General features: G+C 40.6%; 2 protein-coding genes across 8 annotated transcripts; one reads left to right on the top strand and one right to left on the bottom strand.

Moving 5' to 3' along the window:
- Positions 1 to 445: 445 nt before the first annotated feature.
- On the bottom strand, positions 446 to 14,232 carry snx16 (sorting nexin 16). 7 transcript variants are annotated; one of them, XM_085763808.1, is made up of 9 exons: positions 14,081 to 14,232; positions 12,151 to 12,652; positions 11,608 to 11,694; positions 10,389 to 10,537; positions 9,813 to 9,882; positions 9,089 to 9,225; positions 8,727 to 8,849; positions 5,965 to 6,009; positions 446 to 3,381 (listed from the first exon to the last, which is right to left on the bottom strand). In XM_085763808.1, exons 2-8 carry the CDS (start codon positions 12,520 to 12,522, stop codon positions 5,991 to 5,993), a joined length of 957 nt encoding a protein of 318 aa, XP_085619934.1. In that variant the 5' UTR covers positions 12,523 to 12,652; positions 14,081 to 14,232; the 3' UTR covers positions 446 to 3,381; positions 5,965 to 5,990. The 7 variants fall into 7 exon arrangements, with proteins under 7 accessions (XP_085619934.1, XP_085619932.1, XP_085619931.1 ...); XM_085763810.1 differs by having other exon boundaries at positions 3,248 to 3,381; positions 5,965 to 6,006; XM_085763811.1 differs by having other exon boundaries at positions 3,250 to 3,381; positions 5,970 to 6,006.
- A 1,344-nt stretch (positions 14,233 to 15,576) lies between these two features.
- On the top strand, positions 15,577 to 26,633 carry LOC146966328 (leukocyte elastase inhibitor-like). Its single transcript, XM_085763800.1, has 10 exons — positions 15,577 to 15,870; positions 16,322 to 16,512; positions 20,022 to 20,231; positions 22,946 to 23,086; positions 24,356 to 24,473; positions 24,594 to 24,736; positions 25,096 to 25,173; positions 25,444 to 25,533; positions 25,946 to 26,126; positions 26,232 to 26,633. Exons 2-10 carry the CDS (start codon positions 16,327 to 16,329, stop codon positions 26,456 to 26,458), a joined length of 1,374 nt encoding a protein of 457 aa, XP_085619926.1. The 5' UTR covers positions 15,577 to 15,870; positions 16,322 to 16,326; the 3' UTR covers positions 26,459 to 26,633.
- Positions 26,634 to 27,605: the final 972 nt, after the last annotated feature.

The following is a 27,605-nucleotide window of genomic DNA, read 5'->3' on the forward strand; positions in this document are numbered from 1 at the left end:
AACACATTTTCCCCTTTGTGTTTCAGAGATAACAGCTTTGCCATTTAATAGCCGACACATGCAACTAGTTTGTATCACATTTTGAACGCGCTGGCTTTAAAAGAGCTCCAAAACACAGACAGAAGTGTTAAAACCATTACAACCATCCCCGGTCGCCCCCATATGCTCCGAGCACACATCTTTGATTCGAGCCGTCGTTGGGGGAAACCAACACCAACATACACTGATGGTGAGGCGAGGGAAGAATGCACAAGTGCAGTGGATTAAACGTGTGGGGAACATGTGCCGCTTGTAAACATACCTTAGAGGGGGAAGCGGGATATTTTGGAGGTCAGAGTTTATTATATTTTTAAAGTTGGACGCTAAAATGTACATAAAAACGACTCGAGGGACCACCTTGACAGTGACCTCACCTTCGAACATCAAAGACGAGACATACACGTCCTTGTTATACCATTCCAGCTTTAATTGCATGTGAATTAAATATTTCCGATAAACGTCTCTGCGATAGCACGTGTTACAGTATTTACATTATTCATCTCTGATCAGATTTTGCAGTGAATTATCCCTTTAAATCCAGGGCATTAATAATAATAATAATAATAATAATAGTGATACCAAATGTTACTTGTATAAATCTTTTATAGTGCAACTATGTGCGTGTGTATGTGAACTAAAAGACTCCCATTTTAATTTATGAAACATTACAAAAACATGTCATTCGGTTCTTATCCCCCAAGCAATGATGAGTGTCGTTTTAAAACATCATTTCCATCAGAGGAAAGTGGTGTAAATGTTTTTATGTCCTACGCAAAATCTATAAAGCTATTCAAAAACAAAAGTGAAAATATTCAAGGCACTTTGAATGAGTGAAGGGAATTTACAGAACAAAAAAACTCCATATACATTAATCACATGTGGACAAATTAGCTCCAGTTGGGGAATGAAAACAGTGTGAGTGCATGAAAAGGCACGTTTCTTTTCCAAAACACACAAAAAAAAGACATGTAAAAACAATATCCTTAGCAAACATGCATTACCATTCATCCATAAAGTGCATCACATGGCCTCTTTCTTGTTTTTTTTTTCTTCCAGGGGCCTAGTTTTTTTTAGAGATAATTCAACATCAGCTGTGGTTCTGACACATCATCAAAGACTGGTGGGAAAACAAACAGACAAAACATAAAAACAGCTGGTCGGTCGTCACACACACACGCTACCACATGTGAGAAACCTTTTTGCTCCTTAAGTGTTATTTGGGTTTAAGAGTATGGCTTTTAAAGGGGATGATGATGTGAAGAAGGCCTGGAAACAACAGTCTTCGTGCTGATGCAGCGCCAACGAGGCTCAACATCAGTCACATGCGTCACACAGTTTTTTTTGTTTGTTTTTGTTTTGCTGCATTATAAATTGCCGTATAAGTCTCGATTTCTGAAATCCAAGGCTTTTGTTGTTAAAATGAATCTACACCTCCTCCTCTGGGTTCACAGTCGTGGCTCGCTGGGCTCTCAGATTGTAACTTATAGGGATTTTTGGAATAACAGAGGATTCGTCTTAAAAATATACACATTAATTTCTTTAGGGCATCCTTTTCTTTCTTCTTTTTTTTTAAGTTTTACTGTAATTTCAGTGATTTTCTGACAATATTTTGCCTCCAGCCCTGACACAGTGAATGTCACATGGTTATTCATTGAACTGGAACCATTTCTTCAATGATAGTTCCAGTGCAAAACAACATTGATTAGGTCTGTGGATGATCATTACTAACGGGAACAAGATGCTGATGAGCTTTTCCCGTTCACGCAAATTGTACAAATTGTACCAAGATAAAGGCAGAAGAAGTCTTAGAGGTGGATATATTGAAATCCTTGAGCACATGAAGCCGTCGCTCTGCACGTACTGCACAAAGTACCCTCGTAGAGAATATTTTGTACTGTATATAGCGTGAACTAATCCTTTAATCATACGCATGTCACTATAGACCCTGAGGAATCTGATACAAGCCCAGGCCCAGTCGACTCTCCATTTAACAGGCCAGGTGCCAGAAGAGGTTTAGTATTGAAAACATGTATGTACTTAACTTAAAACGGCACAATTAGTGCCTGGAAGCAGGTTTTATATATATATTATATGTGTGTGTGTGTGTGAAGTGTAGGTGTGCAAGTGATGTTGCAATGATTAGTGCACGCTGGATTACATTCCTCTAAAAGCAATGACAGGCCTCGTTTCCTCATCTCTCTCTCTCTCTCTGTCTCTGTGTTTCAGATGTTATTGCTTCTTGCAGGACACACAACGCATGGCACTAAAACTACGAGGGAATGTAGGAAAACCGACAGGAAGTAAACACACAGGTGGTCTGTCTGTCTACAACACAGTGACATGAATGAATGCACCTGCAAAAAAAGAAAAGAAAAGAAAAGAAAAAAAAAGCACATGATCGATCAATCCGACCTGGATACCAAATAATCATCCTGAGACATTTACTTTCTCTTTCTCCAGGTATTTTTCTTCCTGCTGTGGCCACACGGGGGCGTTGTTTCTCCAGTTAAGAGACAAACAGTCCTCTTCTGTCACCACTCGGGAGCTGTAAGGCATTAATTAAATGCACGTCTGCAGAAAACGGATGAATCGAATCGATGCTTTTCTGTGGATTGTCACAATTGTGGTCGAAGTCGTGAAAAACCATCGGCGCGTGAAGTTAAAGTTCTTATTGTTTTGGTCAAGAAGCCAAACTTTGGCTCTGTGACTGAACGATCCGGTCGATCCGGTCCCGGCAGCCACGGGTGGAGAAATAAATCCACATAGTTAATAATGAAAGAATCAACCTAGTCTCGAGGTTTGGAGGAGTTTAAACCCACACACACACAGTTGCATGCCGGCATAATTCTTGCACAAGGAGTTCAGATTGACGTCTTCTGTGTGTGTGTGTGTGGGGGGGGATTGGATAAAATATTCCACGGGGTTAAATATATAAGTGAAACCAGGTTGTTTCTGTATAAAAAAGCTTTTTCCCTTTTCACCCGGTGCACAGATCATGATGGAAACGCTGCATCAGATCCAAATGATAGGTGAAACAGCGGTTACAATCTGGAAGGTGGAGAGCGAGCGAGGGAGGGAGGGGAGGAGTTGTTGTCAAGTGAGGTGGGAGTAGCAAGGTCAGAGAGAGGGCAGAAAAAAACCCAGGATGAGTGTTTCATAGGTGCTCTGACATAAAGGAGGAGGAGGAGAGAGAGGGGTGGAAGGAGGACAGTGGTTGGTCATCGTTAGTTTTTCGGCTTCTGGTGGAAAAGCTGCGTGACCTGGATGACCGGTGGCGAGGTGCCGAGCGACGGGCCGCACCAGCAGGCGGAGGATCGAACCACCTGGACCTCACATTTGCCGCTGGGAGAAAGAGAGAGAGGGAGAGATGGTGAAGAACAGAGTCAACTATAACGTCTGACTCTTAAAAGGGTAGTTCAACATTTTGGCAAATTGGCCCATTGCCATATTCCCTATAGTTTTAGGAGTAGGTTTGTTACCTTTAATTGTCGGTGCAAGATATTTTTAGAACGGCGGAGCAGAGCCGCGAGCTGCTCAGAGCTACGCTACGGAGGCTAATGGGATTTCTTGGTTTCCCTCATCAAATTCATCAAATACACAATCCAACAACTCCACAGCGCTCTGGTGGACAAGTTGTGACCTGCACATTCACCACGCTATGAGATAATAACACAACGTTACCACACAGAGTTGTTTTAGAGGTAAATTCATGCAAAACTGCTGATGTTTTTCGGCAAGCAGTCTCTGCATTTCCCTCGAAAACCACTCCGTCTCTTAATGTTCTGTTATTATCTCATAGCGTGGTGAATGTGCAGGTCACAACTTGTCCACCAGAGCGTTTTGGAGTTGTTGGATTGTGTATTTGATGAGTTTGATGAGGGAAATCAAGAAATCTCATTAGCCTCCGTAGTGTAGCTCTGAGCAGCTTGTGGCTCTGCTCCGCCGTTCTAAAAATAACTTGCACCAACAATTAACGGTAACAAACCTACTCCCAAAACCATAGGGATTATAGAAACAGGCCAAGTTGCCATAATGTTGAACTATCCCTTTAAAACTCATCACAGCGTCAGAGCCGAACACCTCACACCAACACACCCCACACAGAGAAACAGACACAGACCGAGAGAATCCGAGAAGAAACGTGCTTTCCATGTAGAGAAAAAGGCAGAGAGGACGGGTTATTAACGCCACAACACCAGCAAGGTACGAGCTGAGAACACAACAGGAACACAGGTTTCCTCTTTTTAACGCTCCCATCCGGCCAAAAACTCCCCAAATATACAGCAGCAGCAATACACACAATTTATGATAAGCTGATTAGAGAATCTGATCACTCTAAACTGCAGGATAAGAAACTATGTAGTTGATTTAAACAGATTATATTTCACATACAAGTGCATTTCAATAAATTAGAACATCATGGAAAAGTCAATTTCCAGTATTTCAAGTCAAAGAGCCTATTGAGTGCTCTCAAATTTTTTGAGATACTGAATGTTAGGTCTTCATTAAATGTGAAGACATAATCATTACAGAAATCAAATAAAGACATGAAATGTTTGTAATGGATCTATATAATGTTACACTTTTTGAATTGAATCACTGACATAAATACACTTTTCCATGATATTCTAATTTATTGAGATGCACCTGAATATTTAGATTTTTTTTTTTCAAGACAGCAGATTGGGAGAGGAAAAAGGAAAACCTGAATTCCAACAACCTACAATGCTCACGTGCACTCACCGAGCACTTTATTAGGAACACCTGCTGTACACCAACACAGTGTTATATAGTATTGGTGTTTCTAATAAAGCGCTCGCTGAGTGAAGTGAACGCACACCGACTTGTGAAGGAAGAGGCGTTGAGAGACGACGTGTTAGTCAGAGAAGATGCAGTGTGGCACAGACAGAAGAGACACAGACACCGAACTCCGCAGTACGAAGAAAACACAACAACACACAGTTGGGGACAAATTATTTTCAGGTCACTCGGGTGAAAAAAAGTGAAAACAATATTTAACTCGCCTGTTATTTGGACGACTGTGGTGACACCTATTTATCGACTTGGGATTTATTCTGTGGCCCTTTAACTCTGCTCTCGTAAATAACAAAAAAGTCTAAAGGGGTTACAAGGCCACTTTGGTTTAAACTACGGTGGCCCCGAGGGCTCAACTTGCTGCAACTTTGGAGTAAAAAAAAAACCCTTCAAACACATGAACCGGCTGCAGGTTCGGAAAACAACTTCATCAATTTTGACAACGCCTGCTCTGCAAAGAATCCCGGCGTGTGCAATTAAACAAACTCAACCTCAAATGTTTCCAGAGGGACACTAAACAAGTTCATCACTTCTTGAGTTATTTTCGCCTCGGGCTGCCAACACAACTGGACGATTTTTTGGGGGGATTGGATTGGATTGGAGTTGAAACTGTCCTCATGTCTGTGGTCGGTCGCACACATTTTTAAAATCAGTGTGTGTCGATACGATAGCTTGTGCCCGCTGGAAACACTTTGTTTTGTAAAAAATTAATCAAGATGTTTTCGGATTTTGCAGCCCATGTGTTTTCTGAAGTCGCAGCATGTCGAGCTCTCTGAATTATTCGCGCACTGAAAGTGAACTCACCCCCACACTGATACAACATCCTGAACACAGGCGCTCAAAAGAGAGGTTTGGATTATTTTCTACAAGTACAATTTAATCGCAACACTCACAACAATATAGCGACATTTCACGGCACATATGATGCGAGTGCCGCGGTAACAACGGACTTGAAAACGATCCAAACCGATCCTTTGGGCAGCCTGATATCAAAAAACAAACAGTACACCTCCATTATAGTACAGCCGTTAACAGCGGGATGCATGTTACTAGAAGAAGGAAATCATTAAAAGTCACAGGGTGAGCCTGCTGAGCTGGTATATGAAGTACCTCACATGTTATGGGGGATCTGTTTCTCAGAGTGGAGCAGCACTGCTGTGAAATATGAGGTGAAAAAAAAAAACACAAGAAGGGAAAACATTTAAAAAAAAACAAAGTAGCAGGTCTAACTGGGATCAAAGTGATAATAATGGTGATAAATGTGTGTGTGGTCAAGTCCACGTGGTCTCGTCTGGGCCTCACAATCATTAAAGGAAACCTGGGGCATATAAAATATAATCGCTCCCCCCCTGTATCAAGTAACAGGATCAGTTACTGGGAATTACATGGGAAGAGAAGCTGTTTAAGTTGTCGAGAATTAATGAAAAGGGGGAAAAAAATGAGGCGGAAAATTGGTGAGGACAGATGAATCAAAGGAGATGTGATTAGTTATGTGTTTTGATTTTAAGCCGAGATGTGAAGCCATGATCCGTGCGATGTTGGTTCGACTAAATCCATAATCTTCTGCGGAGGAAACTGTAGAAGCAGCTTACGACGGGGGCGACTCAGCTGCTTAATACCAGAAACCAACCTCGGACGACGACGATGACCTCAGTTTTGAACAGAAACGGCTTTAAAATCAGTGATACCATCGTTCATTTGCATGTTTTTCATCATGTTTCCCATCACAGGTAGGTAGGAACACGGGAACTGCATGCGCTCAGGGTTTAAGTGCATTAACTCATGTGTCTGTTTGAGATCAATACGCCCGATCTAATGTGATTAGGTGATAGAGGCTGAAGCCCGAAGGCAGGAAACGCTCAATCAATCAATCAAGTTCACTAAAGAGAGAGTCAATTTCATGGCGAGTCGACTCCGGGCTCTCGTTTTCCTGCTGCTTCCCATCTGTACGGATTATTTTAGGAAGACGCCGCCTCCAGGTTTTTCCAGGTTGGTGCCGTCTGCGAGATGTTAATTGCGTGAGCAGCTCTCAGCGGTTGATGGGTTTACGTCACTCAGGGCTAATTGAGAAACAGCGAAAGGGAAATTTTTCCGTTATGAGCAGCTTCACACCGTAAGAACTCCTCTTTTCTTTACTCTGAAAACCTCAGAGCGACCGGTAAAGGGTGACGAATATGGGATGATGTAAAAGAACCGATGATGATATCACACCGCATGAGTCGGCTGCTATTTAACTCCTTGAATCATCATCATCATCATCATAATAATCTCTGTGGTCACTCGGTTACGTGTGCACAAAGGACTTTAAAGAGGAACTACTGTATGTAAGTCCGATCGCTTTTCCCTCCGTTTCTCTAACCTTCCTCCCGGCCATGTGCATTTGTTTATAACGAAGCCGGCGAGAAAATAAATCAATAGAGCGGCAGATAACGTTATACATCATATACAATGTCTTATCTGTCATAAACAAGAGATTACGGGTTACGGGGCGCGTAGTACAATCTAATACAAGGTTGGTTTTCAGCCAAGAGGCGCTAGGTGGAAGGCAGAGAGCCTCCATTCTCCCTGGAAGAAAAGTTACAAGTCATTGATTTAACCATCACAATCACTCTGAAGCTGGTTAATTAAGGTAAAAATGTAGCATAGTTAAAGGAAAAAAAAATCCTGCATAGCTCCTCTTTAAGGATATGAAAAATGTTTCAGGTGGCACTTGTTACCACATCTGACAGCAAAGGGCTGGAACATCTCCTGTGCAGACAAACCGTTAAACTGACGGGAGGAGGCAAAGGTCTTATTGCGTGATTGCTCCTCTAGATGATTTATGTGCAGCATTACATGTTAACGGCTCAACTTTGCCCCTCAACCTTATGAGCGACTTCCTTTGGAGCATTAGAGAAAACCAAATGTGACCCGATCCATCAAAATGAGTCACAGTGACCCAAATTTCAAAGTTGAGATTTTGGTATCAATGGAAAGATTAGAAAATAAGCTTTAAAATGATACCCTAGTCAAAGTCATACATTTGATGGTTTTCTAGATGTGGCCATTTGAATTACGATCTTTCACTCTCTCATTCCGTTCTAAAACCTGAGAAAATAGCAGTTAAAGTTTTTGCCAGTGACTGTGGCATCTGTTCCTGTACCACGTGATTACACGCACCCTATACGGCCCCTTGTTGTCATAGATGCAGCATTCAATGACCCTCGGAAAGCAGGGAATCTCACAATTCAGATGCTTTTTACAGCTCGTTTCTATCATAAACGGTTCAGAAGTTGTCATGTTTTGTTGACATTTTGTAAAACATGTGCAAGCGTGTACGTTCGGTTTAGCATCGATGCTACGCTCTGTTAGCGTCGATGCTACTCGGTTTAGCATCTGTTTCTGTACCCGTCCCTTCTCGTCATAGAGGCAACATTCAATGACCGTCGGAAAGCGGAGAACCCCGCGATTCAGATGCAGTTTACAGCTCGTCTCTATCATGAACGGTTCAGAAGATATTTCATGTTTTGCACCGAAGCAACACTCATTTTCAGAGGGTTTAAGTTGCAAGTCAACTTTAATCATCATTTACGTGCCTTTTCTCAATTATCTGGACTGTGAAACTTTGGGAGATTGTTTTTGAATGTCATTGCTTTGAAATTAGGGTAAAACATTTTTTTTTATTTTCTATGGGTTTTCCATGTTATCAGCTGATTATCTAAAAATAGAACGTTGCGACTTCCGACTCATTTTGATGGAACGGGTCACAAATAAGAAAATAAATAAATACCACGCTGACTTCATTCAGCTGAGATGGTCCAAGACTGAACCGTTATTTATCAATCATGAGGCCGTGTGAGTCGTTGTGGTGTTTGTGTGTGTGGTTTTGTTACCCGGTGTCGTCAGGCATGTCCTGGTCGGCCTCCGCGGCGGACGACTCCACATCTGCATCCGCGCTGCTCTCGCTGCCCTGAGCCGACAGACCACACGGGGACTCCGGGCTCGCACACTCACCACTGGGACGGACGAAGACACGCACACATGCACATGGTTCAGATAACAGACTTAATTCCTACATTATGTGCTACTTAAGCTCTCGTGGCCTCTGTGTGTGTGTGTGTGTGTGTGTTGACGGCAGTTGTCATGGTCATTTGTTATGGCTATGCTGCGCTACGCTACATACAGTAAGTGTGAAGCAGATGTGCGGTTTATCTTTATTCCCAGATCGTGTTTATTTTACACGTCGTCCACTGACTTGATATGCTTCTCCAGCCGCTGGATGGCCTGCTCCCTGTCCTCCAGCTTCCTCTTCAGAGAGGCGATTTCCCTCTGCTTCTCTAGCAGCTCCTTCTGGAGACGATAGTTGCTCTCCTCCAGAGTTTCACAGAACGCCTGGAGAGAGAAAAAACAAAGACAGAGGTTACAGAGGATGTTTGTGGACAGTGGAAACAAAGGCTGCAGGGTAAACACAGTGACAGGCAACGCAAGAAAACAGACTTTAGGGTTTTAGAGTGTGGCAAGAGAAGTCGGCACAGCTTTTAGTCAAATACCACAATACGAAAACGATTTACTTTATTATTCCCCAAAGGGAAATTCATTTGTCTGTCAGCTCATCTACCATTTGCAGAAGAATTAAGAAGTCTGATGGCAGTGGGTATAAAATATCAATACATCTGATTGTGATCTTTTAATCCCATATTTTTCAGGTTGATCACTCAGGTCTGCCAGTGTCTTTGTGTTTTGCTGTTTTTCAACAGAGTCAGACAAAGACAGTGTTGATTAGACAAGCTTTTAGTTTGATATTGGTATGCTTTTATATTTTTAATGTGATGTTTTTTATGTGTTATTTGGATTGTCCTATTGTGCCACTTTGCACTTAATTGTAAAGCATTTTGTGATTTTATCTGTGAAAAGTGCTATAGAAATAAAGCTTACTTACAATGATACATACATGACCAGGTGTATGAGCACACACTCACCCTGCTCTCCTCCAGACTATCGAAGGGTCCAGGTGGGTCGTCCAGGCATAAAAACTCTCTCACTGCCAGACTTTGGAAGACAAAGAACAGTGTAATATCAGCGTGTGTGTGTTTGTGTTACAGGAAAGTGTGTTCAATAACACAAACAACAAGAATCACTACCTCAAAGTCGTCTACCTCTGTCACTCACAGACTAGACTTAAGTTAAATCTCTGTTTATCCAGAGTCATATAAAATATTAACTGTATCTATGGATATTCTCATTCATCCAGGTCATCGTTATCTCTGGGCAACAAACTGAATCGAAGGCAACTGGACTTGTATTTGTCTAGGAAGATGTTTCGCCTCTTTCGCCTCGTCAGACTAGTGAGGACTAGTCAGACCGATGCGTTGCGGACTGATGAAGCCCTTTGGATAAGAGGCGAGACAAATACAAGTCCAGTTCCCTTCAATTCATTCTGTTGCCCAATATTTACTATAATATTTTCCATATCAGTTGCGCATGTAAGTATTTATATCTGTATTTATTTATACTTTTATTGTTTTTTCTGTCCATTATAGTAACATGTCACCTACCTATTGGCAATGTCTTTATGTGCAACCAGGTTTTGTAAGAAGGCCTGTAGTCCCAGCTGTCTGTCCTCCAGGAAGTCAGTGTCATAGTTGTCCTTAAACCAGCGCTTAGGAGGCAGCGCGAGGCGGAAACCTGGGAACATCTCCTTCAGCTACATCCGACACACACAAAGGATAAGAACATATCACATGATATACATGCAGTTCACAGCAGTGACACTAGAAGCATATGATTCAGCAACAATATGAGGTTATCGACCGGCTGACATGCCTCAGAGGTCGAGGACAGTCTTCATGCGCCTCATGTGCTTAGTGAAATAATAACTAACTCGAGGGAAGTTGTACATACACCACACACACATACACACATGCACATAGCAACCTCTTGTCCCACTCAGCAGCCTGAGCCATGAGCATGAACTGGGTGAGGTCCAAGCTTGTACAAAAACAATGTTTGGCTACTGTACATGTGTGTTTGTGGGTGTCACCTTGCAGCAATAACTCAAACTGTACTTAAATGCTTATTACAATGTGTCTTAATATAATTAAAGATAAAAATATGTGTGCTTCTTTGCCTGAAAGTGTTTATTAAATTAAAAGTGTGAGGCTTCTACGGTTACAGCAAGAGACTGTTCAGCGCAGCGCAAACATCACAGCTGCTGCAATGAATGAACGGAGGAATGGATATCCACACCCGCCTCTATATCCTCTGTCTCCCTGTTGAATGCAGGGTGTTCCCATCTCTCATTTCCAATCCTCTTTTCTACGACTACTATGTCAACAAGTTCCACCTGCTTTAAAACTCTTTGCATTGCATTAATTGATTCAGGGAGTTTGCACAGGTCCTGGTTGGTCTTAACAATCATCTTTCTACTCGTACAGTAGCGTCACATGGCTGAATATCTTTTCCCTTTCTCTTATCTGTGACCGCACTGTCCTTCCTGAAACCATGCGAGACCTGTTACCCTACTTGGCGCCGGCCTGTTGGGCATTTTGGGAAACAGTAGGCTTCTTTGTGCGGTGGCGGTAATCACTTCCACAGAGCAGTCAAAAACAAAACAAAGCCGGCTGAAAACAAAGAGCCGATGGTCAAAAACAGCCGTCAAACATGCGAGAAACACGGATGAACGATCACAAAACTAAAGCGAGATCCCGTTTTTTCTATTTTCGGACTGCGCATACTTTCCACACGATTATGTCCAGTATGTACAGACAAACACACCTTGTCGTTGAGCCGGGAGAAGTCTGCGTATCTTCTAAAAACAACCCAGCTCTCATCTGGATTCTTCTTGACCAGGAGCTTGTAAACCTACAGTATAGCAGGGAAAAAGACAACACAGACACACACACAGTCACGCAATAGAGGGTTTTGAAATGACATGAAATAAATATGAAAGTAAATAACAGCATAAATGCATTTCAGTTCTCTTTTCATTATCATACATTATTAGACTTCCATATTTTGCGTCTCTGTGCAACTTGTTCCTCCATGATTTTGACAAGTGTTTGGAGTTGCTCTCTATAAAAGTCTGTGTGCTGAGTAAATGTTGACATGGGTGGCATTTAATCTCCGATATGTATCGCGCCCTGTGCCTGTCCTCAAGTGTGTGCATGTCTCTTTCATTTGCTAGAGTGTTTCCTGCTACTATAGCTCAGTGAAGAGTGATTGACGGGTTCACTTGCTTCCAAATGACATTAATAAGAGGTGTCACACCATGATGCCACTGCCATGATATCACATAAGCTGATTTTATGCCTCTCATACCGTGAACTTGGCCCTCTCCTCCATGACCTCATACCCCAGCACAGTAGGGGTGATGGGCCTCTCCTCGCCAGCAGGGTCCGATATGGAGCGGGGGCAGCTGGAGTACTCCACGGACGTTTCCAGAGTCCCGTTGACCCTGGCCCGTACCACGGGGCTCTGGAGGGGCGGCGGCGTCCGGCTGCGGTTGCCTCTGTCCGTGCAGCGGGATTGTCGCTGGGAACCCGATCCGCCGCATCCCCTTCCGCTGTCCTCTAGGCTGCTGGAGACGCTGCCGAGCGACGAGGCCCGCTGAGGCCGCCTGAGCTTGCCGCTACCACCACCTGACAAGCCTCTGTCCATGGGCACGGGGACAGGCACGAACGGTGATGCCATCTTCCTGAGCTGCGCAACTCCTGCCCCGCCACCGCAGATGTCAACAAGGCTTTTCCACGCTGACGCCGACCTTGAGTTGCTTCAGAGGTGCTGCACGATAGAGAGGAGCAGTGATCGTGGGGCTGACACCCTGTGCAAAATACATAAATATTAATCTTCACATATTCCATTTGATCCCTATACATCTATTGCACTATGCAATAATAGGAATTCCCTATGCTGTACCTCAAATAGAGCACAATCTGTCAGTAAACATTAAACTAAAATAAGGGTACCAGACTGTGAGGGCAGATGAATTATTGACATGCGCCAAATGTCATTCATAATTTATGGATTTGCACATCTTGTGTAAAAATCTATGCTGGAATAAAAACCCTGTTAACATCTGTAGACAATTAGTTTGTCAAATAATCTTGACAGTTGATCAGCTATTTTGTTTTTCCACCTGCTCCAGTCAAAGTCTGACTTTTTCCTATGAATCCTGCAATATGGATGCTGGGTTATGAGACATCAGGAAGAGGACAAATGAAAGAGCGAGGCCTGAAACCAGTTTCTGTTCACACTTTGACTTGGATCTACCTGTTTAAACTAATTCAGCATCAGTGGAGCTGAAAGAAAACCAGTCCTGAGCCTGTGTATGACTAGAAATGAAGATAAAACAATACAAACAATACACTAATGGGAGCGTAGAAAGACAAATATTACAATGTCACATGAAGGCAAAGGACAAAACAAAACAAAACAAAACACTAGAGAACATAGTATGTAAATACAAATCCAAGGAGATGACACATCAGTAACTGCTCAGCTGCTTTGGTTATTTTGGTGCCTCTGACGAAACACCTGAGAGCGGAGGTGCAAACAACAACAGAACGCCGGCTGTTCCCCAGCCACCATTCTGTGTCTCCCTTTTCCTGAAAGTTCCATGGTTTTAAAGGAAACTGGCAAACGAAGCTTCTTTTTTTTGTCTGCGTTGCTAGGAGCCGATTTGACCACGATTCGTTCGCCACACGCGCTGATCACAGAACTCCATTCACAAAACGCGTGATTGTAGTTAGGATGTTTAACGTGTCCTTGCTTTCCCAAATTTAGGCCTAAAAAGTACCGACAACATTTAGTACTCTACTGTGGTAGTTGTGGATTAAGATAATAGTAAATACTGTGCATTAGGTTCGACTATTTCTGTGAAAAACCGCTGTATTAGCTCCAACGGAAACAAATACCTGGTCGAAGTTGCTCCCTGTCTTCACAGCAAACTAAGTAGACTAACTAAAGTTTTGTTGAAATAAAAGCTCATTATAATCTTATATGTAAGCCGAATTGAGCTGGATTTCTTAATAAATCGTAAAATGGCTTTTGTTATGTTTTTTTCCTGTGCACTGTCGGTTATAAACACATCAACGGTAAACTGGCAGGATTTTGAACGGCGGTTGGTGTGTCCTCTGTCCGGGGCACGAGCTATCACGTTACGTTACGTGCACGTTAGCTAGCAGGCTACGAAGAGCCCGCGAACCAACTAAAGATAAGATAACGCATGTTGACAATGGGTTTCTCTTACCGTTGGAGGTAAATATCCTTTTTCCCCTCAGAAAACGTGTTTTACTCTACACATAAAGCCCGCTGGGAGATTGTCTAGTGGCTTTTTATCCGCTGTGCTACCTCCTCCTCCTCCTTCTCCTTCTCCTCCTGTGTCCAGGTCATAGCTTCAGAAACGGCCACGCGAGGGCGCCGTGACATAGAAAGAAAGTAGTGCCACGGAAACTTGGACCAACCTGTGTTTCTCCTTATCTGAACTTACACTTTACCACGTGTTACTCTTATTTTCATCTTCTTTCAATAACATACGGTTTACTATGCCATGTAAACTAATATAGAAATAGAGTAAATAACTGCCTATAGTCTGTTGCAGCACGTAAAACAGCACTGATGTTTCCTGGAGCAACCTGAATGCAGCACAATAACAAATACTGTGCCTTGCAAAAGTATTCATACCCCTTGAACTTCCCACATTTTGTCACAAAAAACTAAACACAAACTTAAATGTATTTTATTGGGAAAATCTGAAAGTGTGGCCTGCTATCTATTCAGTCAACACTCTGTACCCGTTTTGCACATCTTTTTGCCCATTCTTCTTTGCAAAATAGCTCCAGTTCAGTCAGATGGGATGGAGAGCATCTGTGAACAGCAATTTTCAAGTCTTGCCACAGATTTTCAATAGGATTTAGGTCTGGACTTTGGCTGGGCCGTTATTTCACATGGACATGCTTTGATCTAAATCAGTCCATTGTAGCTCCGGCTGTATGTTTAGGGTCGTTGTCCTGCTGGAAAGTGAACTTCTGTCCCATTCTCAAGTCTTTTGTTGCCTTCCACTTCACAATTATGTGCTAGGCTACTTTGTGTTGGTCTAAAACCTCCATAAAATACATTTAAGTTTGTGGAAAAGTTCATACTTTTGCAAGGCTGTATGCACGATGGCAACTAATAGGCAGCATAAAATGTAAAATGTTCAAGTATTAAATGCATAGTCTATAAAAACGTTTACCTGGATGCAGATTGTGCAAGGACCTGGAGAACACACATGCAAGTGTGGTAAGTAGCCTACAAACTTCATAACATCTGGTTGGAGATTTTTGTGTGTGATGATTTTGCAAACAGATTGATACAATAATGTCAGTATCATAAGATTTTGTGGTGGCTAATTGCTATAAATTAATGAACTTTTCTCATTTTTCTGTGAGCATGGTAACTAAGGCTACTCTTCTTGTGGTAATTTAAAGATTTGGAAACTTGGAAAACTTCCAAACAGCTTGCTCCAGCCAAAAAGATATGACACCGATGCATCGTTAAATTGATTTAATGCCACATAAAATACCAACCACTATTTGCAGAATGCATGGACAAAAAAGAAAATAAATTAAGCAAAGCTAGTTGGTGCAGGCCTTGTATTTTATTTGTTTTATAGCCAAAATATATTACAGCAATAACTGATAAACATTGACACATTTCTTGATTCACATGGTCATCATACTGTACTTTAAAAAAAAAAAAGATTTATTTTCTTAGCTTGTTATGTCACTTTTTTTTCCCGAAATTTCAACCATCCACCCATCCATCCGTCATGACTTTTCCACAAAATCCCCCAGTCACAGTAACCATAATGAGGGCGTATGCTCTTTTCACTGATGGGTGTGATATCTAGATGCGTCCTCAAGGAGCAGCCACCTCCATCTGTTTGGGTGTGTCAAAAAAAACCTTTAAAACAACAAAGCACTGACTCAGACCGAACAGTTCAACTTACAGCTGAAAGATTGCGGATCCCCGACTGAACTTGAAGAAGAGTTTCTCCGAGTGAGTACAGAGTCTGTTATTGTCTGTCACCTGATTTCCATTATCACAGTGATAAGGAGAGGTAACAGGGGTCAGTTTAGTCTTTTCATATGGTTAAGTTAAGTTGTGAAGAGCAACATCTGTGCAACATGTGTGAGATTTAACTTCTGTGAGGGAAAATTGAGATATTTTGTTGTAGAAGTTGTTAAAAAATATGATATAACTACCTGGCATTAAGGTACAGTTTATCTGACCAGGACATTTAGCTCTGATAACCCTCATTATTTAAAGGTTTCACTTCTTTCTTTACCTATATTTTCTATCCATCATCTACTGTATTTATCTTTATTGTCATTTTTGAAGCAATTTGTAATCCGTTATGGGATCATTATTTTGTCCAGTGTTGTGTGTGGATGCTGTTAACAGATTCATACAGTAATAATTATTTCTCCACTCTTTTCTTCTGTATCAGACACAATGGCTTCATCATCATCATCCGCCTCTCCGTCCAAGGCCAACACCTCCTTCATGCTGGCTCTGTCCAAACAGCTGGGCGATACAGACAAGACCGCAAATGTCTTTTTCTCTCCCTTCAGTGTCTCCGCAGGCCTGGGGATGGTGATGCTGGGGGCCAAAGGTAGCACAGCTGCACAGATGTCAGAGGTACAGTCACACACAGACTCACACTAAAGCACAATGTGGTAATTAACGACAGAGTAAAAGCGTATACAGCTATCATGTTAATGCGTCCTCCTGGTAATTAAACAGGCATTAAACGTGCATTCGACTGTCGGTGCAAGTTGATGTTGTGGTTACAGATTTTTTGAGCCACATAACATTACTGTATCAGAAGAGGAGAGGAGGGAGGGCGTGGGCTCGGGCTTCAAGCTCCGTCATGTTCTCGGTGAACTGGGCGTGGAGACGTCTGCATTTCTGAATGAAGACGGAGGAGAGATTAATATCTGACGCAGGGAAAAGACATGAGTCAGGAGTTTTGCGTAATAAATGCACGAGGAGGAGATATATAAGTCTATTGTTGTACGAGGAAATAAGAGTACAACGATAAAAGTGTAAAACCTTGTAGCCTACTAAAAGAAAAAAGAATATGCACCAGGTTGCAAAATTCGTAAATATATTTCATTTTAATGCAGTAATAATATCAAGACGGCCAGGCAGCTTTATTTGTGTTGCACATTTAAAACACAAGGGCAAATTAAAGTGCGTTCTCATAATATTAGAATAACAGGAACCATTTCTTCTGCTTGATGTTTTACTTTCTGTTTTTAGACATTATTATAACTTTTCTAATGCTTAAACTTTTACTTCAGTAACAATTTAAATACAGGGATTTTATAACCATAATAACCACAATGATAATCATCATCATAGTCATTGTTGTTGTCACAATGAGCTTTAAAATGCAACATAAAGTACTTGACATAAAAAGAAATAAAACTGAAAATAGAAAACAGGAACAATAAAATAACAGATGGAACAAGGTAAAACAAGATAAAACTGCCATTAGGTAAAGATATTTCAGGAAAGACACAGAATTTAATTTTGGAGAATATAATGAAACTAATACAGCAGGTTATGAGCTAATTAACAGATCAGATTAAATGTGTTTAGTAAAAGTAAAAAGATGTGTTTCACACTTGTAAAGGATTACTGTCAACTTAACTGAAATAAAGAGTTCAGTTCAAATAATACAACATGACTGTGAAAAAAAACCTGAACAAAAGAAAATAAAGCTTGGATTAAATCCGGATTAAAACTGGTAATATATCCACCCTGGCAACGTGACAGAAACATGACTGGCAACAGTGGCTCATCATGGTTTTGCTGCAGACGTTTGGAGCAACAGTTTCCTTTCAGGCAGACGTGAGATTGATGAGGGAAGAGGAAGTTTCACCTGGGAGTGGTGGTGGTGGATGAGGTCATGCAGGTGTCGAGTCGACGCTCGCTGATGAACCTGTGATGGAATTTTACTTAGTGAATCTGACTCGGTTTCTAGGTGAAACAGTGAGAGAGTCATGAGGTGTGAAGGAGACGACGTGTCTGCACATGCACGGGGCCGGCACTGGTTTATACGGCGCTTTTACTTTCTCTACACAGACGATAGACAGTGGTGGACAGTAACAGAGTAAATTTACTTGAGTACTGTACTTAATATCCAGAGGATTTGTACTTTACTTGAGTATTAGCAGGGCCGGCCCTAGGATTTTGGTGGCCCTAAACAAGAATTTTGTTTGTGGCCCTGCACTCTAAGCGCAAACACCAAATCACTGGTTAAAACTGAATACAGACATGTTTATGCCCTCTGAGGTTTATATATTACATATTTTCTTAAATTTATCTTTTTAAGATACTTGCAGATGTAACAATACTCAAGTGTTTTATGTCTAAATGTTAGAACCTCCGCTGTAAGCACACTAAGGCCAGTTTGTCCTAGAACACTGTATAAAGAAATAATTTAGGCCAAATGCTAGAAATTTGAGGTCTGCTTTTTGAAAAAAATTCAAATCCCTTGTGAAAACACAGCTTCAGTCATGAGAATGAACTTGGTGCTTGAAATAGGATATGAATACAGTAATAGATAAGCGTAGAAAACAAGTCTAAAATGAAATTTTGTAAAATTGCTTTGTGAGCACAAATGTTGTCATTCTGCCGTTCTGTTTTTTTTTCTAAAACAGGGTCTCTGCAGGTTTCACCAGCTCAAATGTATTATTATTTAGACTTTTTTTTAGACTGTTTAAGACCCTGCGGATACTCTGTAAAATACTATTGGACACAAGCTGTGTTTGTCAAAGAAGGAAACCCTAACCCCTAAAAGCAGCACATCAGTGCAGCTGGTTTCAAAGAGTTAATTCTCAGAAACAATCATTCATACATACTTAGATACGTACATACATTTATACATTGATACACATTGATGCGTGCATACATTCATTCATACTTACATACATTCATACATACACATATTGATACATACATTCATTCCTACTTACATTCATACACATTTACATACATTCATTCCTATTTACATACATTCATACATACATACTTATAGGAAACCCTAACCCCTAAAAGCAGCACATCAGTGCAGGTGGTTTCAAAGAGTTAATTCTCAGAAACAAGAGTTAAAAGGTCCTTAAATTCATTTAGAAAAAATTATAGTAATTCATTGATGTGAAAAATAAGAAATTTACTCTTACTTTTACTTACACTTTACAATAAGGGTCCCTTAATTAACATTAATTAGTACATTATTAAGCATTAATATATAAACTAATGTGTTAATTAATGCTGAGTAATGCATACATAATTATAACCAATTACATTATTCAACTTTTAAATGTATTTACTAACTTTAAGTAGTAAACATTAATTAACTGCTTACTAATAGGCTACATTAATTAATGTGTTTCCTAATCCTAAGTAATACATAATAATCATTGTTAATGTATTAAAGCAGAAGTAAGTGATATATTTGTGTTAATATAAGTCTTAAATAGTTATATCTTCCGACAGCAATCACTTACATAGAGTGTTTGGTCTGAAACACGGGTCTCTCAGTCACTCTGCTCTGCTCTGAGCCGAGGAGAAAACATTTATCGTATCCTACAGTTTTTATCCAATGAGGAGAGAGAACGGCATGCAGGGCTGTGTGTGCAGCCAAGGGACGCCGTGAATGTGGTGACGTAGGGACGAGGACTGTTATGGTGCGTTCAAGGAAACTCGTATTTTTCCGACCGTGAAGTCGTACCAGTTCGATCTGGTACGAGTTCACCGGTCGGAAGTTACGAGTGGCCTTTATAGTGACTTTCACCGGTAAAACAGGTCGGAAAAACACGAGTGGGTTGCCTGGAACGCTACAAAGTCGTAAGTTGTGACTTGAAGCTGTAATTTACGATTTCAAAAGCCTGTCTGGAACGCAGCATTAGCCAAAACGACCGGATCGCTTAAGTACATTTAAAAGCATGTACTTTTGGATACTTAAGTACCTTTAAAAGCAAGTACTTTTTTACTCTTACTCGAGTAACATGTCGACTGAGCTACTTTTACTTGTAATGGAGTAAATTTTGACCAGTAGTATTTGCGTTATTAAAATGAATCTGTCTTGTCATGTGTTGAATGTGCTGAAATCCAAGTACAAATTTTGCACCACCCAGGTCCTGTGCTTCACCGAGCCCGAGCAGCCTGAGCAGCTTCCACAGCCTCAGGAGCCTCAGGCGGAGGGAGAGAAACAAGAAGGAGAAGAAGCTCAACCGACGCAGACGCTGTTGTCGAAACAGTCGCCGATGCAGTCCCAGATGCAGACGCGCCTTCAGTTGCAGACGCAGATTCAACGCAGCTCCAGGCTGCCACGCTACCTGCTCAAGGTGGTGGTAACACTTTGCACACATGCAGTGGAGTGGAGGGATGAGTAATGTATGTTTAGAGACAGTGGGTGTGGTTCCACAGGAGTTACAGTACTCACTCTCAGCAACACAAACTTAACTTTCCACACAAACTTTCTCTCCAGCCAGAAGAACAGGCCGCTCCTACAGTACGTTTTCTCTAGCCACACTCAGAGAGGGTATAGAGGAAAACAATGTTGGTGATTGTGTGTGTGCAAAAGCTCATATTTGCTGTTTTTACCTTTCATATTCACTCCACAAGTGCTGGGGTCTGGTGAAGAGAAAGCAAACTAATGACAACTTCTGGGTCTTTGAATGAATGAATGAATGAATTTTGAACAAACGTGTCTAAAATGAAAACAACATCTAATCATAATTTGCACAAAGGAGTAGGAACAAGTATGCACAAGTATGCATCTATCTATCTATCTATCTATCTATCTATCTATCTATCTATCTATCTATCTATCTATCTATCTATCTATCTACTGTATCTATCTATCTATCTATCTATCTATCTATCTATCTATCTATCTATCTATCTATCTATCTATCTATCTATCTATCTATCTATCTATCTATCTACTGTATCTATCTATCTATCTATCTATCTATCTACTGTATCTATCTATCTATCTATCTATCTATCTATCTATCTATCTATCTATCTATCTATCTATCTATCTATCTATCTATCTATCTATCTATCTATCTATCTACTGTATCTACTGTATCTATCTATCTATCTATCTATCTATCTATCTATCTATCTATCTATCTATCTATCTATCTATCTATCTATCTATCTATCTATCTATCTATCTATCTATCTATATACTACATAATTATCCATATCAGTAACATATATACTACTGTACATCCATAAAAAATATAAAACATACAGTATATATATACATAAATATCCATATAAACTTATAATATCCCATATGTTTAGCAATTTATTTTTATCCCTCATCTTCCATATGCCTATTTACTGTAGAAGTATTTTTTATACGTCTTTTTACAGTTTTTCTCAGTCGCTTTGGTGCTTTTCTCACATCACTCTTAACATTTGCACAACAGTTAGTGCATTTCTCAGAACAATTATCACAAACTGCAAAACCTAGTGGATGACCTGCAAAAGCGCGTCACTTGCTCAAAATGGATTGTCCATCCCTCAAAAGCAAGTACTCATGTCAATGAAACTGTCAGTGTCGTCAAAATGAGAAGTCCTGACACCATCGTTTATGAACAAGATAGTCAAATGGCTTTGTCATGTTTTCATTAGGACACTTTATTCTCTAAGTGTTTTCCAATGCAAAAAGTGATGATATACCTGAAAATGCTCAAGACAGCACTATACACTACTTGTAGCCATGTGAAAACTACAGTAAAGTTACACATTACTGTATTTAGTGGAGATACTGAATATGTATGTTTCACATTTCTACTGCATATGCTCTTTGCAATTCTGATTTGTTCACAGCATTGTTCAAAGGAAAAATACACTACAGTCATCTACAACAAACATATAGTAACTGAACCTATAGAGTACTGTAAATCATTCCTGCACATCCAGACGTTCCAGTCACATTTTCATCTACATCACTCTGTCAATTGTAGCGATTGAAACAGATTCAATATTCCCAAAGATACAGTAATGTCATCCTTACATTGTATCTCTTTCAACCTTATGCCATTGTTTGTAATGGGCTCAGTATCTTCCAGCTCTGTGAGGTTGTCTTGTAATCCTATGTGATGCAGAGTAAAATTACAGTAATGTACAGTACATGTACTGCATCAACCATTATTACTGTAGTGTACAATACTGTAAAAGTGCTTCCTACTTGTAAAATGCTGTAGTACAGTACCATACTGTAAAGATGGGAAATCTTTACTGTGGTTGCTGTAATACATTACAACACAGTAAATCTGTTCTCTAGTGAAGCTGTAAGTCTAAATGTAAATGTAAAAAAGTTCTTGTCCCACTGTATCTTACAGTAATGCCTGACACAATGACAGCAGTGCAGATTGTTTAGTGCTGAATTACTGTCCAATACCACACATACCTGTTGTTCCTTACTGTAAATGTTTGAATAATTGAATTCACAGTGCTTCTCCCAAAATTTAAAACTAGTTTGACAGATTTTGAAAACTGGTTCAAGAATTTTGTATGTAATGACTCAAGCAATGAAATGAGGACTATTAGTTTTATAGGGAAAGACCATTCAGCGTTCAAAAGTATAGTTCATTTTGACTGACATGACATAAACAAACGATAATGTTGTAAAACAGCAGAGAATTGTATGAGAGCAACTGATACATGTCCAAAAGCATTTGCAATTTGTTCAGAGGAAGGAGAAACTGCTACTATGATGTGGACAAATGACTACATGTTGTGGAGGTTGAACTAATAGTTATGAGAACTTTCATTCTGATCTGAGAATAGCACCAAAGCGACTGAGAAAAACTGTAAATATATTTATGTCTGTACTTTTCTTTATCTCTTGCTCCAGACTGTTCCACATCTTTGGGTCAAAGGTTATTCTAGTTACAGTAAATGATGAGAATAACAGCACAGCAGTGAAAGTTCCCATCATTTAACAAGAAAAACAACAGTCACATCCATGAGTCGTTACTTTTTAATGCGTCACAGTGAGATTGTGTAACATCAGGTCTTCTCTGGTTGTTTGCAGTGCCTGAAACCACAGGACGGTGACGACGACGTCCACTCCGGCTTCGCACAAGTGCTGAAGGAGCTGAACAAGGCCGACGCTCCGTACGCCCTCAGCGTGGCCAACAAACTGTACGGGGAGAAGTCCTATGAGTTTCTTGAGGTGTGTATATGTGTTTGTATTTGTTTGTGGGTTGACCTACAAAGCTTTTTAATTTAGTGTTAATATTTCAAGACGGCCTGGAGCTAAAACCTGTAATTATGCAGGCAGAGAACCGGCTCGTGACCTTTCCAAAACATATTAATTCCTTCAAGCACTAATTAAGAAAATATAGTTATAATACACTGCAATTACAGTTTCTTTTGCATAAATTGCTAGGTACATTTATGTGGCGCAGAGACAAATAAAAACCAACAAAAACAAAGATGTAACACCAAAAAGAGTCAAATATATGGTACGTAGTTATTCATATATCTTGAAATATAATGAAACCAATGCAACTGACTGAAATCACTGCACACAAAGTGCATTTATATCAAAATGTATTCAAATTAATTAAATGTAAGCCAGTAATTAAAGGGATAGTTCACCCTAGAATGATATTTCGCTCATTATCTACTCACCCTCATGTTGACTAAGGGCTGGAAGAAGTTTCAGATTCCTCCGTGGCTTCTCTGAGTTACAGGGGGTCTTGGCGTAGCAGTGCATGTCCATATAACGGTTGCAAAGGGACACCGGAGCTCTTCGTAAAAAAACACACACAAAAAAACATCCAAATACCTCCATGCTGCTCGTATGTAATGTCCGTCTTGTGCTGAAGCCCCAAATTGCGTAATTGTCCCGAAAAAAATTAAATAAGTCCACATTCCAAGCATGTTTGTAGCGGAAGCTTCTCGAAGCTCCTCTTCCTGGTCCGTCCAAATCTCGCGTGATTTGCGCCGGCGTCAGTGCGGTTACTGCGAATCACGCGAGATTTGGACGGACCAGGAAGAGGAGCTTCGAGAAGCTTCCGCTACAAACAAGCTTAAAATATAGACTTATTTAATTTTTTTCGGGACAATTACGCAATTTGGGGCTTCAGCACAAGACGGACATTACATACGAGCATCATGGAGGTATTTGGATGTTTTTTTGTGTGTGTTTTTTTACGAAGAGCTCTGGTGTCCCTTTGCAACCGTTATATGGACATGCACTGCTATGCCGAGACCCCCTGTAACTCAGAGAAGGGACGGAGGACTCTGAAGCTTCTTCCAGCCCTTAGTCAACATGAGGGTGAGTAGATAATGAGCGAAATATCATTCTAGGGTGAACTATCCCTTTAAAGGCTTATTTCATTCATTACAGGGTAATTACAGAGAAAAGAGCGTTACCTGAGCTGCTTGATCTGAGTATTTAACTGTGTTGCTGTTGTTGTGCTGTCTATGTTTCCAGAGCTTTTTAGCAGACACCAAGAAGCACTACAACGCTGAGCTGGAGTCTGTGGACTTTGCATCCAGCTTGGAGGAGACCAGGGTGAAGATCAACAGCTGGGTGGAGGAGCAGACACAAAGTAGGTCTGCACACACACACACACACACACACACACACACACACACACACACACGTACAACGACTTTTGGATTTGAATTAATGAATGACAATGTTTTCTGCTCCTCTACCTGTTCTCCAGGTAAAATCAAAGACCTTCTGGCCCCGGACGTGTTGGGCGACCTGACCCAGCTGGTGCTGGTCAATGCCGTCTACTTCAAAGGCAGCTGGAACCAACGGTTTGAGGAAGACGCCACTGTTGATGCTCAGTTTAGGATAAACAAGGTACAGTGACAGTGCACAGCCGTCACTTCTGGAAATGATGATGATGATGTGTGATAGTTCACAGTTTAATCTGTAATACGACTGTTGCATGCGATAGTCGACCAGGACAAACCCCTCTGTGGGAAATTCACAAGCTATCCAGCAGTAATTCATTAAAATCACCCAGGTGCAACTAATCCCTCTAAACAAACGTTCATATGTTTTCAGGATTTTTTAAATTATATATCATAAGTCAGACCCTTTAATGTAGAGTAAAACCACACCACAAGCTTTTATTATTACACCTTTCTAGAGGATGAGCTTTAAGAAAATGAATGACTACAAGAAAAGTGTTACTTCTGTTTCCTGTTTTTCTCCAGAACGACACCAAACCGGTGAAGATGATGTGTCAGAAGAGTAAATTATCTCACGCCGCATTTCCTGAGGCAAACTTCCAGGTAACATCCATGGTTTTTTACTGTGTTTATATAATATTTAAACCATTTCTGAGAATAGATTCAAGAACAAATGGTTCCTTTTTGCTTTTTGAATCCTTTTGATTTGTGGTTTTATAGGCAACATTTTATTGTCTCTTTGCATTGCTTTTACTATCTTTGCGTGTGTTTCGATGTGGCATCTGCTCTCTCTAATTGTCTTGATTAATATTGAATTGTTTTTCATAAACAATTCTGTAAATAAAATATTAAAACCTGGATGTTTCTGTGCAGATTCTGGAGATGCCCTACAAAGGTGATGACCTGAGCATGCTCATCTTCCTGCCTGATGAGATAGAGGACGACACAACAGGCTTGGAGAAGGTAAGAAACGTCACACATATGGTATAGAAATGCACAGGTTTAAACTAGGACTGTCAAATTAAAGAATTAATCACACAATTTTCTGTAATCAATAAATTAATTGCATTTTTCTACTTTAGACTGAAGCTTATAACCAATATTTATTTATGTAAAATCATCAAATGAATGCAGAATAAACACAAATAAAGTATATTTAAATTCAAAGATGGCTTTTTCAAAACTTTAAACACAGTTTCTCTCCTGTGAAGTACAAATTTAGCACAAAAAAGGCATCTTTCTTATATCATCTAACAGAAATAATACATAACAAAATGCAGGCCTACATGTGTTAAAGTGCAGGTTGGATATCAAAACCACCATCAGCTTAAAGGGCCATTACTTCTAACATAATTGATCGTGTTTCCACCTCCAGCTGGAAAAGGAGCTGACTTATGAGACATTTGTGGAGTGGACTCGTCCAGATTTAATGGGCCAAACCGAGGTGGAGGTGAAGCTGCCTCGGTTTAAGATGGAGGAGACGTACGACATGAAGGACGTCCTGAAAAGCATGGGCATGGAGGACGCGTTTGATGTCACAAAGAGCGACTTCTCTGGTGAGAAACATATGTTATAATAGACAATAGTAATAGACAAACCTGTGTCAACATCAGGTGATGTATTTGTAATAAAACCTTCTCCTCCTCCTTCTCTACTGTCAGGCATGTCGACGGCAAACGACTTGATACTGACAAAAGTCGTCCACAAAGCTTTTGTGGAGGTGAATGAAGAAGGAACTGAGGCCGCTGCCGCCACAGGGGCCGTTATGGAAAACCGTATGGCCGCAATTCCCACTGAGTTCAACGCAGACCACCCCTTCCTCTTCTTCATCCGACACAACCCGACCAAGACCGTCATCTTCGCCGGCCGATTCTGCCGCCCCGAGTGACTCCACTCAGCTGCAGCCAAGTCCCAAACTTTCCCTGATGGCTATTTTAATGTATTGAAATAAACAGTATGTATTATAATGCTTGCATGAATGGAGTAAAGATGTTGTTTTTGAAAACATTTTGTGCAATATATTATTTTTCCTTGGGTTATATAACTCATATGTAACTGTTTGGGCTGCATTCCCACCTCAGGTTGGATGGGTGTTGCAGCATGAGCAGTGGCGTGCACAGACTTTTTGAAGGGCAGGGGCGATTGGGAAAAAAAGGGCACATATAGCGCATCCTCACCACTGAAGAGGGCACTTTAGCACGCGTTTTGGCTTTAAAGGGCACTTTAGCACACGTTTTGGCTTCCAAGAGGGCACTTTAAGGCGTGTTTTGGCTCCCGGGGGCACTTTAGGGGGGGCGATTGCCCCCCTTCCCCCCCCCAGCGCACGCCACTGAGCATGAGAGACTAAATATACTCTGCAAGTTCTTGCAAACTGCAAATGAGTCCTTTGTCTGTACTTTGCACATGTACTCCAGTTGCCATAGATAAAAGCTGAAGATCTATTAAAACTAAATCTGAGCAGATCAATAAAAATAAAAAATAAAATAAATAAATAAATGCTGACTCATTTTATCCTTGTGAATTCACTGACTTCTTGCTATGGGTAGCGTTTCATTTTGAAACCTGAAATCACACTTTATCTGACATACTGTCAGACTGATGGTAATTATTTGTCACTGACATAAAAACAATAGCCCCTGAACCCACAGTAAACCCCTTAAGATGAGGCGTGTCACTCAACCTGAACATGCAGATGATTCAGAATTTACTGGAATCGTAAATTATGATGAAATAGCTCCTAAGAAAAACTGACGCAACAACTGCTGTATTAGCAAACTGTACAAAATTAATGGTAGAAATAATAATAATAATGGAAAATAAATAATACGTTTTTTGCAGTAGTTTCAATCCCTATAGGCTATTGATGTAAATCTGTATAATCATATAAAAATTGAAAAATACACAGTTTTTTTTTTCTTTTTTGCACATCCTTTACACAAATATGGTATAGAAGAAGAAAGAAAATGTCCACACTCTGGCCTGTTTATCTAGGCCTTTTGTTCAGGGTCGCTAGAAATACCGTACACAAATATTTG

Source organism: Trachurus japonicus, chromosome 20, assembly GCF_045865225.1.
Source record: "Trachurus japonicus isolate A0001 chromosome 20, Traja_1.0".
Taxonomy (NCBI): Eukaryota; Metazoa; Chordata; class Actinopteri; order Carangiformes; family Carangidae; genus Trachurus; species Trachurus japonicus.